The sequence below is a fragment of the Acanthopagrus latus genome, chromosome 13 (assembly GCF_904848185.1).
Source record: "Acanthopagrus latus isolate v.2019 chromosome 13, fAcaLat1.1, whole genome shotgun sequence".
NCBI lineage: Eukaryota > Metazoa > Chordata > Actinopteri > Spariformes > Sparidae > Acanthopagrus > Acanthopagrus latus.
The window spans coordinates 11,436,329-11,451,397 of record NC_051051.1 but is presented as its reverse complement, the minus strand read 5'-3'; the positions used below and the strand labels follow the sequence as shown (position 1 = coordinate 11,451,397).

At 43.4% G+C, this 15,069-nt stretch overlaps 1 protein-coding gene across 3 annotated transcripts in view; it reads right to left on the bottom strand.

The window, feature by feature from the left end:
- LOC119031409 (short transient receptor potential channel 4-like) overlaps nucleotides 1-15,069 on the bottom strand; it is a 28,640-nt gene that overhangs the window by 2,551 nt on the left and 11,020 nt on the right. For all 3 annotated transcript variants that reach the window (XM_037119856.1, XM_037119857.1, XM_037119858.1), the window contains exons 4-13: nucleotides 14,466-14,606; nucleotides 13,425-13,601; nucleotides 12,599-12,799; nucleotides 4,031-4,367; nucleotides 2,982-3,121; nucleotides 2,683-2,883; nucleotides 2,156-2,271; nucleotides 1,723-1,918; nucleotides 1,428-1,625; nucleotides 303-344 (exon numbers count right to left, since the gene is read on the bottom strand). In XM_037119856.1, coding sequence (XP_036975751.1) covers nucleotides 303-344; nucleotides 1,428-1,625; nucleotides 1,723-1,918; nucleotides 2,156-2,271; nucleotides 2,683-2,883; nucleotides 2,982-3,121; nucleotides 4,031-4,367; nucleotides 12,599-12,799; nucleotides 13,425-13,601; nucleotides 14,466-14,606 — 1,749 coding nt within the window. The remainder of the gene's footprint in view (nucleotides 1-302; nucleotides 345-1,427; nucleotides 1,626-1,722; nucleotides 1,919-2,155; nucleotides 2,272-2,682; nucleotides 2,884-2,981; nucleotides 3,122-4,030; nucleotides 4,368-12,598; nucleotides 12,800-13,424; nucleotides 13,602-14,465; nucleotides 14,607-15,069) is intronic.

Sequence of the window (15,069 nt, the reverse complement as noted above, 5' to 3'; positions counted from 1 at the left end):
AAGTTAAATGTTACATCAGGATAAGAATGTTAAAATGGTTAAAAAAGCTATTTCATAGATGATTAAAAGGGTAAAATGTAATATCTAGATTTAAAAAGATGCGGAAGCATTGTTATATATGTTGTGTTTTGCAAAAGCAAGTGGTACTTGTGAACAAGAGTTATTCTGGTCATTCATTGGATGAGGTGATGGCCAGGCATCATTTCATTGATGGATTGAAAAGAAAAATATAGGAAGACGTTCTAACAGCAGACTGTGTGATCTGTCACTCACAAACACAAACACACACACTTTCCATTTACCTGATACTGATGGTTTAACCTCAGGTTCTCTGCTGCGCGCCTCTGCACAGACATCAGATGCGAGACAGGTTGAGTTACAGAAGAGAGAAAAGGCATGTTTAGCTTTTTCTTCACAGCTGCACAAATTTATATTGAACTTTGTTGTCCGTGGGTTGGTTCTGCATGTGGCCCCTGACCCTTGTGGCAGAAAACGGACTCTAAACTAAAATGAGTTTTTTTTTTTTTTTTTTCCATATCATCTACAGTGGACTGTTCTGTTCCAGGACTGTTCTGGAATGAAACTAATGATTATTTTAAGTATTAATCAATCTGTTTTCCCAGTTGTGTTACCATGGTGTCAGTAAGAATGAAGATATTCAGTTTGCCATCATATATAAAGACTGAAGCATTTCAGTTCAGCATTTCATATTTTGCTTTAACAATGACTGAAATGATGAATCGAGTGCAGTTAATTTTCCCACTTATCGACTAATTGGCTCAGCTCCGTAACTACTCCAAAATCACTGACAGCATAAACAACAGCAAATAATGCCAGGTTTTAAGAAAACCTAGACTTTAATCTAAAATACAATAGCACATCTTTTGAGTGGATTATGGATTTGCTGTGTAACATTTCAGTACAAAAGCTTTTCCACCCGTCTGTTTCTGACATTCCCTTGTCAAACAAATTCTTTCTGTATCTCTGAAACTCATATGAACATGTCTTTAAAGAGCAACTCAAACAACTTCACAAATGAAAGTGTTTACAGGTCTCGGGGAGTACTACTGCATATGTGGAAAAAGTGGCAAAAAAGCCTTTTGAGGCTCCAGAGGAGGCTGCGTGTAATCTGATGATTGCTTGCAGTGATGTCACTCAGTGGCATTGTGGGTAATGTAGGCCCAACTTTTGAAAAGGAAGATAAATTAGCGGTTCTTCTGTAACAATTTTAAACATTTGTTGTTGACAGTCGGTAATGAGCGCCACATGCTACGCTAGACTGCTTTTTAAACCTGGCATCAACATTACCCACAATGCATCTTGGCCACTGAGTGACATCACTTTATTAATTTATCTGCTTTCTGCTATTTTGCTTACATATGCAGTAGTGCTCACAAAGCTCTTTAAGCATCTGCCAGTTCACTTACCCCGAGAGATCCAATAGTTTCAGACCGCTTGGAGCTCATCCTCCTCTTGCACACCTGCCTCTTGATCCAACAAATGAGGTACCAGAATGATTTGGGGCTGGGGATGATGTTGAACGGAGCCGGCAGAGTCGCCCCTTCTTCAAAGTAACTCATCCACAGCTTCGTCCGGGCGAACTTCCACTCGATGTCTGCATGATCCTGCAACCGAGATTAGGGCGAATGAAACGCACTGCACAACACGAGCACCATCCACTCCAAACATGTCATGACTGCGGTATGTCTGATCTGTGCTCACAGCAATGTGCTGGTACGAGTTGTTCATCATGGCTATGAGCATGTTGAGGAGCACCACCAGTGAGATGATGTTGTAGGTGCCGAACATGGTGGCGCCGACAAACTCGGTGAACTGATGGTCTGCATCCACATTGGTCACATACAGGCTGATCAGACCGAAGATTGACCAGAAGAGAGACTGTAGGGTCTCAAATAACCTGCAACACACACAAAAAACATTTTATCAATTGAAGGGTTTTGCTTGAGAAAAATTCAGCGACGACATCAGTTTCTTTTGGCAACTGAAAACTTTTTAAGTGTTTTCACACTTTCTTTTGCAACCAGTAACAGCAGAATACAGAGACTCACAGCTCTCTTTTTCTTTGTCACTCAATTTCACAACATCACACACCCACACTTCACACGCAGGCAAGATTAGATTCACGTGAACGTACGTGGAGAAAGCGTTATTCTGCTCCACACAGCGGATGCCTTTGCATTTGCCCTTCTCGGCCTTGGTCTCGTAGTAAAAGTACAGCTGGTTGAGCCCATTGGCAAAGGCCAGCAGGACCTGGAGAAAGAGAAAAGAGTGTATCGATGCAATTGAAGCAACATCCGTCCTGATTTATCCAATCTCAAACGGGTAGCTCTGAGTCTGTCAGTTCACACCTGGCACTAACAGTGCGTCCTGATGTGCATCTTCAGTGACCTCTTGTGATCAGATCTCACTTCCCCCATAACATCGATGGAACAAACAGATGTGTGTTTTTTACACAAAAAATACATTTTCATGTTTGATGTGAGGGTGAGGAGTTGCCATTTCTGCTTCGCAATGTTTTTTAAGTTTCCCCTAATGCAACAACTTTTAAAATCATACAATTTGTACGGGAGTCTGGGTCTGAAATGTGCGTACTTGGAGCTGTCCACAAACGATCGTATCATTCAGGACACGTATTGATAACAAGTGTGAACAGCCTCTTACCAGACAGTAGATGAAGAGGAACTTCAGGATGTCTAACAGCATTCTCCCCAGAGAGATCTGCAGTGGCCCCAGGTGAGAGTTGGCTGTGAACAGCGAGATGAGGCGCAGGGAGCTGAAAATGTTTGCGATGGCAAACACCGCCTCAGCTACTAGAGTTGGGTGCCACATCTCCCACTGGTTCCGGGGTTTACTACCGCTGTACTGAAGAGGACAAATAATGGTGGACAGATAAATTGAGAATACAGAAGCAGTCTGTCAACTCTGCTACAGCGTTCTGCTGTTCGTAGATTATTTGTTACCTTGGTGTAGGCTACAATCTTGAGGGAGATGGTGGCCAGGTACAGAGAGTTCATGACAAAGTCCATCAGGTTCCACCAGTCATGGACGTAGTCCTGAAAACCACCATCCCACATTTGTTTGATCTCTGCCCAGATGAATCCTAGAAATACAGAGAATGTGTGACAATCTGTTCAAAAAATGGACACAGGAAATATTCATTTCTGATTAGCTGTCAGGTGTGAGCCAGAATGGCATAGAGTTATTTCAGGCATCCAGGGTTTTGAACATGAAAGCCTGATTCATTTTCTGCATTGACAAATTTAGGTGAGTGGGAGTTCAACCACTCTACCTTGGATGGGCATGAAACTCCCGTGACTGAATCACCAGGGCCATAGATCAGAAATTGCATTACAAAATATCTGGTTACTATAATAACAAGACTAGGAGTCTGCAGCTCTGTGACGCTGTATCAAGGCACAGTGGTGCCAGGGGTGTCCTTCGTCCCGATCCTGTTTGTCAGATTCATGGACAGGATGTTAACCCGTAGTCGTCCTAAAGAGAGTCTCTCTTTCAGGAACCTTATGTTTGCGTCTCTGCTATACTGCTGGCACTGGGGCAGTTTTGCAGCCATGTTTGAATTGGTTGGGATGAGAGCCAGCACCACTGAGTCCAAGGCTATGGTTCCCTGCCGTGAAACTGTGGGTTGCCCCCTTGCTGTCAGGCTCACTCACGGGAAGCTGGAGCGTGAGATGGACAGGTGGTTTGGTGTGGCGCCAGTAGTATTGCAGATGCTGTGCCCAACCGCCATAATGAAGAGGAGGCTGAGCTGGAAGGTGAAGCTTTCAACTTACCAGTCGATCCACATTCCAACCCTGAGCTGTGGCCCCCATGTTAACATTCTGATTTTCATTTGGTAAAGATTTTACCATGGGCATTAGTTTGGGAGAATATCTATGTTCCATGAGTTCCCTTGGCCAATATTCTGTTAATAAACATCAACCCTGCTCTTATGTTCAGGTCAAAAACCTAACCCTGACCCCGGCCCTCAGCCCGCACCCCTTTTACTCACCCAGCACCCAGGGCAGTATCATCCACTCCACAGTGGTTGGTGCAGGTCCCTGCCTGTCCTGCTCAGTCGTGACAATGTGCTGTGAAGCGAGGAGCAGTAGGAACAGAAAGGTCAGGTAGGACGCCGTGTGGCAGATGAACTTGATGAAGGGCTTGCGGATGAAGAGGCCGTAGCGACTCTTCGGAGCGATGAGGTAGCAGAGAGCAAACGCAGGGTAGAGGAGGCCGATGAAGACGCAGGTGAAGAACTTCCCAGCCCACTGGCGGCGTCTCCAGCCGGGGAACTCGTCATACCAGCGGGATGCCAAAAGCTGCTGGCAGTTCGGCTGAGCTACAAACTTGGAAATGGAAGAAATGGAAGAAGGGAGGGAAGAGTTACACTCTTCATCTGGATGATCTACAGAGAGGACTCAAAAGAACTTCACTAATGTATGATTGAAGCATGTAAGGCTGCTGAGAGACAGCGTCACAGGCCTGAGGCTGTTTTTACAATGAACATGATGCCCAAGTGACCACATGCCAGAATTAGCACCAGCAGCAAGTTCCAGTTTAGAGCACACAAATGTGGGAGGAGGATGTGTTGGTGGTGTCAGAATGTGAAGGCTGATCATCAGCACACATTTAGACAGTAATCAGTCGGCCAGTTTCATGTCTATGAATGCAAAATTTCACCTAAACACAGTTTGTTTGCATGATTGCATTTTGTTTTTATTAATGTTTCACACAGCGTCAATTTTGGGGGAAATTTGGCTAGTATCATGATTTCATATTAATGGGGTTTATTTATTTATTATTATTCTGTTATTTATCTATTCGAATGCATATTCCTGTTTTTGTTTGCGTACCATTATTTTTGGCTACACAATTTGTATATTTTCCTTAACAAAAACAAAACAAACAAAAATAATTGTATGGTCAGTAAAAAGGAATTTACATCTTATCAGGAAACAAGGGGATTCTCGGATCACTCCTTCCAGAGGAATCTGAATATGATTTGAGCATCATCAAGGAAAAATGTTTCAAACATAACTCAGCATGTGGGAAATATTTTTGTCCTCTTTTCTGTTGTCTGACGCGTTTGATGTTTGTGCTCCTGTGGGATCAATACCTTATGTGATGTGTGTGTAGTTGATGCCATGTTCCTCTCGGTAACTGAGTGCAGATGTGCGATTGGCGAGGCCAAAATATCGATGGATCAAAACTGCAGCTGTGCTGTGGAACTGCCTCAGCCAAATAGACTGAAGCATCAGTAGCATCTGGTTATAATCCAGAGGTATCTGGGATACATTCTTGTTTAAAAAAAAAACACAAAAACAAAAAAACACAGCATTGTACAAATCAGTTGAAGAGCACATGCACACATGCAAGTGCAATCACACGTGCTGAGTGCACGCTCGGTGTAAAGAACCCTGTTGAGCCTCTATGACAGAGTCAAAGTATAAAGCGGCCCAGTTAGGTGCCAATTCACCAACTCTGCAGTCCCGTTTCCATGGGAACCAGAGATCCCTCCTGCGTTGGGGTCTCGAGTAGAATGGCTCATATTTCCATACTTCAACCACAGCACCGCCACAAAACTTGAGAGGGAATGCAGGGAGGGTGATACGGGAAGGGATGAATATCATGGATGAGTAGAGAAGCAGAGGGACTTTGGACTCCATCTTTTTCCAAATGCGCGAGAGAGACAGACGCAGGGAGCATTATGATAATACTGAAGGGGTGATCAGTGACACAACTTCCAACTCTTTGTGTTATCCAGAACAGAAGAAGAAAGAGGAAACAAATGAAAAGCCTTTCCGCCAATCTTTCTCTTCTCATATGACTCCTTTGAGTATGAACCTTATCATAGACAAAATGGCTAACCTCATTACGCTGCAACTGAAGGTCTGAAGCAGACCCATGGGTGCAGGCTAAGTCTTGTAATGAACAACTCGAGCCCAGAAAATAATAAAATAAAACGGAGTAATTGTTTTAAACTCTGCAGCAGCCGGACTGCTGTGTCCTTTTTAAATAAAAAGCTTTGATCATCCATTCACAGCTGGTTTGTCGCAGGTATTTTGACACTTCGGAGTGAGTGGTCCATTCCCGAACAAAGAGCTAGTTTTTTAGCTCGCATCTGTCACCGCCTGTCAGAACATTATTGCTAATTAATGACAGTAAACAAGAGGTACTTGAGCAGCCTGATGTCTTGCCTTAATCAGGATGATATATTAAACACTGACAGGGATGCTAATGAGGTCACAAATTAAGCTAATTCATGTTATAATTAGGCATTGTACTCACGCCAGCATTTGCCTCAGCATGAGGTGTAATTATAATGTGACTCTCCTGTTCACACTATCTTATTTTAGAGTAAGAAAGCATAGATAAGCAATTAACCTACAGTACCTTCTTATACAGTCTTATACATGGGCCTCATTGGCAGTAGAATATATATAGAGAGAGGTTAATTTGCCTTGTTTCCTGTGTTTATGCTGCTGTGTTTTTTTTTTAATCCCCAAGAATTCCGTTGACCTTAACGCCTTAACATTACCCCTAACCCATTGATTAAGCCACCTTCCCACACAAAAAAAACTCTCTTCCTGTTCCTTTTTTCCCTGGGTCGACATGAATCCAAACATGCCAAACTCCTCTGTTATTTCACCCACCCTTCATCTGCCACCATCCCTTCCAAGCCTCAGCTGTAGTGAAGTGTCATACTTGCCCGAAGTGGCTTGTTCGACGTAACTCAAAAAAGGATCCCTTCTCTAGTTAGTCAAATCATGTAGGCAAAGTCCCCCCCCCCCCCAACCTCTCTCTGCTGTCAACAGTCCAAAAGTGCCATAAAAGTGCAAGTCACTGAGCGTGCGAGGGTACAAATCAGGGTGCTTTCTAGTGCTTTGATGGCGGCGTCCCCCGCAGCTTCACCGACATTAAAGGTCTGCCAAAGCCTCTTCTCTCCCACTTTCACAGAGGCACACTGACAAGCAGGCAATGCGCGAGATGCTGGTTGTTTAAGCAGCTTTTTGCTTTGGAGTTGCTTCGGTTATTTGATATCTAATTTTACATTAGTCGGAGGTACTAGTCCCATCACTGGGGAAGATGCTAGTGTTCTTTTTTTTTTTTTTTTTTTTTTTAGCCAATACATGGTCAGGGAAATTGAACGCTAGCATGCTAACAACAGTGTTAGCTTCTCAAACAAAAATAAATGTTAGCTTCTACAACAAGCTTAACATCTGTGTTTCTCCATCAGATGAAAACCTGGTGGGAGCTTCTTAAACAGGCTACATAAGTTTTAGCTTCTAAAACAGGCTAAGAGCCATGTTAGCACCTCAAACAGGCTAAAATTGGTGTTAGCTACTCCAGCACACTAACAACAATGTTAGCTTCTCAAACAAAAATAAGTGTTGGCCTCTACAGCAAGCTAAAAACCTGTGTATCTCCAACAGGTGAACATTGGTGTTGGCTTCTCAAACAGGCTACTTCAGTATTAGCTTCTACAACAGGATCACATCGATGTTAGCTTCTCCAACAGGACCACACAAATGCGAGGGTACTAAAAGCTCTCCATGACAGGAACTGATGACTGACAGGGTCTATCAATCAACACACCGTCTATCTGTCTGTCTGTCACCTTAAATGTATCGGGGTCTCTCGCTTATAAAACCAGGGTGCTGATGGACTTGACATGACACTGTCGAAACAGCTGAAACAGCCGAAACATGAAGACTGGCTCAACATCCACTTCCACTTCCACTTTGAAAATGTGCCCCGTGGTCAGAGTATGTGAGCGTTCAACTGCAGTGACAATCAGATTTCATACAGCAGTGGCGGTGAGACTATTTCACCTACGCTAAAACACAACTAAACCTGTGTGAGTATTTTTTCAAACTGCGAGTGGGAACAGGCAGCGTCATCTCTTTCTCATTGCTCAACAAATCGTGATATCTGTTGCGCTGACTTGCCTAAAACAACTGCGTGCTAATGGGTCCATCACTACATAGCACATATTCCTGTCAGTGCAATTTCATCTCCATTTAATGGAGACATTAAATCGTTTAATGGAGACATTAAACGGAGGTGAAATTTGAACACCGAGACATTGTATTGCAGTTTTTATGGGATATCACAAGGGGGCAACATCAAACTACGGCATGCGCCATTCAGGTTTCTCTTAAAGTTTCAAATGTTAAACAGACATTTTTTGCTCTCACTGTGAATCCTCACCTACATCTTTGCAGGTATACCAGTACAAATATGAGTAATCCACTGTTGAACCCCCCCCTGGGGAAGTAAAGGAGATAATCTCCACTTAAATGCGTATGTGTTACTGATCATATTTATCTGATTTGGCCTCCTGCTGCATCAAAGCGCCGGCTGCTCTGTTAGATCAGCTCTTTAGACTAAAGGCCTGTGGAGATTTCTCTTCAGAACCATTATAAATTGCCATTCCAAACCTCCCCGGGTGCACAGCGGCAGCAAACCCCCCCAAAAAACACACAGATAACAGGATAATACAAAAAGAAACAAACCGTAACGAGCGATTGTAGACACACACCGCACACATAAGAGGGTTAAGAGGAGAACTGTCCTTTTACTTTGTTCGGTTTAGGGTCAAAAACATGAGTCACTGCAATACTCATCAACAGCCAGGACTATAAAAAAAAAAAAAAAATCACACATTCTGGCTGAATGTCGACCCAATTATAAGCGCCTGAGTATTTGTCTGAAAGAGATGAGTGGTGATCACAGCCCAGACAAAAAGCCCTGAACACAGTGAATGCTCCCTGCAAAAAACAGCCAAATGAGCCACTGCAGTCCAACCGAGTGTCCACTTAACCCCTGATGCCTCACAGGGGGGGCAAAACCCTGTCTGGCTTAAAGATCGTCTCTCTCGCGGGCACAAAAGCAAAAGCTATAAATACGTCTGTATGTGCGTGTGTGAGATGTCATCCTCCTTTTCTCCGGAGACTGCAGCGTTGTTACATTGCCGGTTTTATAGCCAGCTTAACGATTTCCATCACAGATTGAGTATGTGGTCAATATTGTTAATCATGTGTCCTTCACACATTTCTTTTCCTTTCACTGAAGCAGGTCTGAGAAATCCCACAAAATGTTACACCTTATGGCTCATTATCTGCGCTCACTGTTGCGTCGCTAAATCCATGTAAAATCCAGTTTAATGCAACTACTTTTGCAATGTTACTAAGTAGGCAATGACGGTTTTGACACCTTGTGTCAAAAGGGGGAACGTTAGAACTGAAAATTTCCAATTTGATGATCAATATATGAACATTTCAGATTCAACGCATAGACTATGATTCTCTGTGCCTAAGTTGTGAGGAAGTCAGATGAGAATCGACTGACAGTCGCTGTCTCGCCACTGTTCTGGCGAAGACGTGATCAATACCTCGACGTGTGACTGATGAGGTCAGCCTCGTCATGGGGTCTGCAGAGAACACTACGCTTGGGTCTTCTCTCCGCGCTGCGTGCATTAAATCAGCAACTCTTGGGCTTCAACAAGGAGAATTTGCATAATAATATTCTCAGAGAAAACCTCTAAATAAAATCAGTCGTCTGAAAGTGATATCAAAACGAGTGGAGCAAAATCTCCCAATGCAAAGATTTGTGCTTCCAATAAAGATAAACATATTGCTGGGATTGGTTTTTAGAAAACGAGGGTTAGAGTTTGCTTCGCCGGAATGAAGAAAGATGTGACTCGATTTTAAGAAAACACTTGAAACTGATTTGGAAACACACCGAGATGCAACGGGCGAAAATGAAAAGTGATTTTCAGGGAAAAACCTTTTTAAGAAGGAGACTTAGTCTTTTTTTTTTTTTTTTTTACCTTGAATGCACTCCAGCACTGTTCGATAATTTCTCGCAAAACAACAAACACACACCCACCCCCGCTGAATGGGCATTTCACACAGGATAACTTTACCTTGAGATGATTGCTAGCTGGGGGATGTTTATCATTTGAAAAGGGCAGCTGGGTGGACTGTTACCCACATGATGAGACGCCGTCTTCCATCAAAGTCCTGGCGCAGTCGAAGGGTGTTATTGATAGGGTGCGGGAGAAGGGCATATTGGAACATCTCCTGGATAATTAAAACACTCCTGGGGAGAGGAGATGCGTGAAGGGAAAGGCAGCGGGAGTGGATGTTTGTTCACAGTGTGCCCGATGACGGATTTACTGCCAACCGCTGAGAGGCGGGGGAACGTTGACAGGCGACCGTCCATCATCGTGTCCACCTGTGCACTTGCAGTACTCCCAACTGTCCTTTTCATGACTCAACAAGCTCGTCTGCCAACCGGCGTCCGGACGCACAGCAACTGGACGGATGACGGGAGAAAACGGGCTGCTTCATAAATCGAGACGCCTCCAAAAGTGCATCTGCTCTGACAGCCAGGGAGAGCTCCCAGTGCGAGATGGCTGAATGAATTATAAGTCGCTCCCGGGGAGTAATGTGTCTGCTTCCTCATCGTTTTTGCTCCACCTTCATATTCAGCGAAACAATTCTGCAGTGTAATATTCGTTTAACCCTTTTTCCTGTTGCCCGAGGAGGCCGCCAGCCTCCCCATAACTTGGCAACGCCATTAAATCCAGGCCGCTGGAAATACATAGCTCATGCATGAATGAGATGATTATCTGGTAAAGCCTCTTCTATCTCCCACACTTAGCTTTACAGAGGTATAAATCCAGGCTTTTCTCACTCCCAACACGTGATATACAGCAGCGTGGTTAGCGGCCCTATGCTTTGAAGATTGACGCTGTAGGTAGCACGAGTAAAAGCTGCTCTCTACTACAGTAGTGTAAAGAGCGTTGGTTGGGATGGTAGCAGAAGTTACATCACCGACCTGGACCAGTTATTTAGTTATTTTATCCAAAGTTTGATCTATTCCTAACCCCAAACAAGTGGATTTTATTCTTTGGGCCTGAACAAAGTGGTTGTTTCTGTTTAACTTTGCCAAGTAGCTTGTTTTAAGCCTAAACCTAACCAATATTTTATTTTGCCTAACACCAACCAAGTATTATTTAATTTCTTTTCTAAACTTAACCAAACAGCAGCGGTCTGACAATAACATAAAACTGCAATAGTCACACAATGTATGCCTACAATTTGTCAGCAGGCTTTATTTTGAAAGTCTAACCGGACAGTCTATATCACGTATTGTTGGGTACCAGATCGCACAGCCTTCATTTTGAAAGGCTGCAGAGCCCTCCACATGCCAAACTGGTGCTAGAGCGGTAGGGAGAGCATCACAGGTTTATATAGCAGCAGCACACCTTTAATGATACACTATAAAAGGAATTAAAGTGCACCGTTTAATTAGCTTTTTTTCCTCCCCGCACGATTTATTCCTGGCTCTCTACCCACTGAGAGAACGTTCATCGAAATGAGAAAACAAAAACATTAAATCAATGAACCTTAAAGGTAAATATGCCTGTGGTGTTATCAGGTGCACGCCACTTTCCTCATAATTATTCATACGCGTTTAAAATGCAGTCCAAGTCCGACAAAGTTCCTGAACAATTTACAAAACCAGTTTCAGGAAACCGAAACTGGACCGGGAAAAGTAATCAACAGTTCATTACCATCTGTTTTCCAGTGCATTAAAACATTAAAAACAGATGTTTGTGCATGTTTGACTGGATGCACTGCGTGTAGGAACTCCATCAACAGGTGTTTTCAGTGACATAATGACTGACTAGACTTTGTACACCGTTTTGGGTAATTATCTCCATGTTTCAAGAAAATAACAACGCTACATCTAGAGCTACATTTGCAGTTTCATTGCGACATCAAGTATTACAGTGCCGCCGCAGTGCCTCGGTAATGGAATTCAAGCTTTGCCTATCTATCATCCGTTTGAGCTTCCAAATTGAAAACAGATAAAAATCCTCTCCAAACCAGCATCTGGCACTGCCGACAAAGGACCTGATGCTAATTTAACATCATTACACCGGCTCATATTGGCTGCCAGTGACACCTGTGAGAAGACGTTGGCTTTGGTGTGGCCTTAACTCTAAGGCTTGGCGGTGTTTCTCAGGGCAGATGTACAGGCATCGATATCTGACAGCAAGCTGTACAACAGATAAAGCAGGGCAGCGATGCTGGATGAAAGGAAAAAAAGAAATAGGAGATGAAAAAAATCTAGCGATGGCACGACAACAAGATGTGACTTCCTCTATATTACAGAACCCCAACTCAAACTGCGATATTGAACTCATATCTTGCTCAAGGGGGGGCAGGTGCATTCGACTAGACAGAGCGATAGATAGAGAGAGATCATTTTGTCGATAGCTAACAGGATGATATTCCCGTCCTCCCCATCATGGCAGCCTCCGAAATACAGAACCAAGATGTGACTGTTGGTTTTTTTTTGTGTTTGTCCTTCAAAGACTACTTTGTTCTTCCTTTTAAAATGTCAGAGTGAGCATCAAATTAACTACGAGAGCTCACGCTGCCTTCTCTTCTCACTGCTTTTCCTGCCTGATCCATTTGAAAGAAGTTAGATCAGAATTAAGTCACGAGCTGAATGGGTAAAGGTGAAACGTGAGGCTGATAAATAATGATCTCGTGCTCACCTCTTTTTGGTGGTACTTGATAGCCAGCTTGAGTCGCGCCAGGTCGTTGTTCCCCTCCTCGTCCAGTAGGTTGATGTCGTCCCTGTAGTTGAGGATCATCTCCAGCTCCCTGGAGCTTCTCGTCTGGTCCAGGAGGTCCTTGGCGAACTGCTTACACTGTTGGGACAGCTCCTCATACTCCGATTTGAATTCGTTCTCCACCTTTAAAAACGAGCGCACGCAAGAATCCAGATCAACGTCGTGAGTCGTGCTAGAACCCGGCACCCGACATGTAATTCAGTATTATCAGGGGAAAATACGAAGAGAGAGGTCTAGAAGGTGGTGTTTGCCTTCTGGGCATTTTGTGTTATGAAGCTGTAACAGAAAAATAATGAATGCAACATGTTAATGTATGTGTAAAATATACAGTATGTAAGCTGCATTTAATTAGTCCTAAATAACAATTAAAGCAGAGACTTATGCAGCACGATTGAAAGAACATCCATCATAAATTATTCTACTAACTTATTTATTTATTTTTTATTTTAGCTTATCAAACAATTGAAATAATGAACTTGGGGTTTAAATAATTCAACTTTATATTTAATGGATTATAGTGTGCATGGTTCCTGATTTTTTTCTGAATTTTTATAGCTGACCCTTTTGTATTTTACACCCTTTTTCACCCAATGACATTTACCAAGACCAATTTATATTAACACTTGGCTATTCAATAGACAGACCACAGAGTATCACACAACAGTATCACGAAAGGGCACGTAGATGTTCATCCAAGCGACATCCAAGTAGTATTTCAGCGCTCATTCCGTGGCTCTCTTGTCCTCACCTTGCTGAGCTCCTGCAGCTCCCAGCTGAGCCTGAACGCAGTAAGGAAGGGGTCCTCGCTGGAGAGCGCAATTAGAGAGGGACTCGACAGCGCTTTGTAGATGTTGAGGCGCGAGCGCGAGTGCCGCAGGCTGTCCACGTCTGAGCTGGACACGCACTCAACACAGTTGCAGCGCACCTGCAACATCAAACAGAGCATGGCCGTGTTTTAATGAGGCTTCCCCCCCCGGCACCTCGTAACGGGGTCACTTTCCTGTCTGCTGTACCAAGGCAAGCACCGCCAGGACCGTCGTGCCTGGGTACTGTGTTTTTACATGCTAATGGCCAAATCGGTTGAATTTCTCGCCTTGTAAAATGTGCATTGTATTGAAGCTTTTCACTTACAGTTCATAAGCTCATCATACTGTAAGAAGCACACATGTTCACAAAAATGAATCAAGTAAACAAACATTTAGCAGCATCAGAAAAGAAATTAAATGGGATACAAGTCAGACTTTTAGTTTACCACGTACAAAAATGAACTAAAATAATCAACAAAAAGTGGAGAAATAACATCTTTCAGTATATCAATGTTGTATTTGTCTTGTGTTGCTGATAATGATAATGATTGAAGTTAGCATGCTAACAAGCTAGCCCCAAGCCACACTGGAGTCAGCTTATATGACTTGATTGCTAATAGCAGCTACAGTTAGCAGCAGTTAGCTGTAACTCTGGTGACATACTGCCCCTATCTCTTTGGAATGGAATGAGTGTTTACATATTGCACCTTTAATAATTTAGATGAAGTTGGTGTCTATCATTTGTATCACATTTTTTACAAACAAGATCCAATGTCAGCCACTATATATCTGTAGCTTGGTATCATCTGCATCGATTCCACTGACGTTGCTGATACAACACTTTCATAACCCCCCTGGATAAAGTCAGATGTGCAACTTTGATCAAGACTTTCATTTCACCCCTGTTGAAATGGGGTTTCACACTGATAATAACCGCAAAACACGAATGCAGTTGATGCTGCAAACACGTTGAGTTCACCCACCTCGTGCGGCTGCGGCATGGACACGCCTTTCTGCACCAGAAGCTTGATAATTTCATAGTTGTTGGTGTGTGCAGCGAGGATGATGGGAGTGATGTCAGGGGTGAAGTCAGAGAACTGCTTGTCCAATAAGATAGGAGGAACCTTTCAGGGGGAGAGGAGAGAATAAAAGCTTTAATGACATGGAATGGAGCTCACAAAGCCCACCGACTGATCTATTTAGACCTCAGGGTCTTTTTTTTCCCCCCTCTGTCAGGTTTAACTGACATCCTCGGTTCACTTTGGAAGTAATTGGTTTGGTTAAACACAGAGCCTCCGAGAGACCCTCTGCTCACCTCAGTGTGCAGTTCCGAGACCTTTGCAGTGAAGTTAAATGAAATAAGCGGGATGAAAAAAAACAGCCGTCAGAGCTAGTGGGAGATGCGGTGAAAAAATACAAATAAAAAAAGTTAAAATACCATCTAGAATTTATGCCCTCGGTCAAAGTCACAGATTCCATCCAGAGCGCGAGTGCAGCTGTGTATAGACCGCAGTGTGGTGGAAAGCATCAGTCTTTCACGCATTTCAGCAGGGAATCATTATGCTCAGAAAGAAACTCATTCCACCT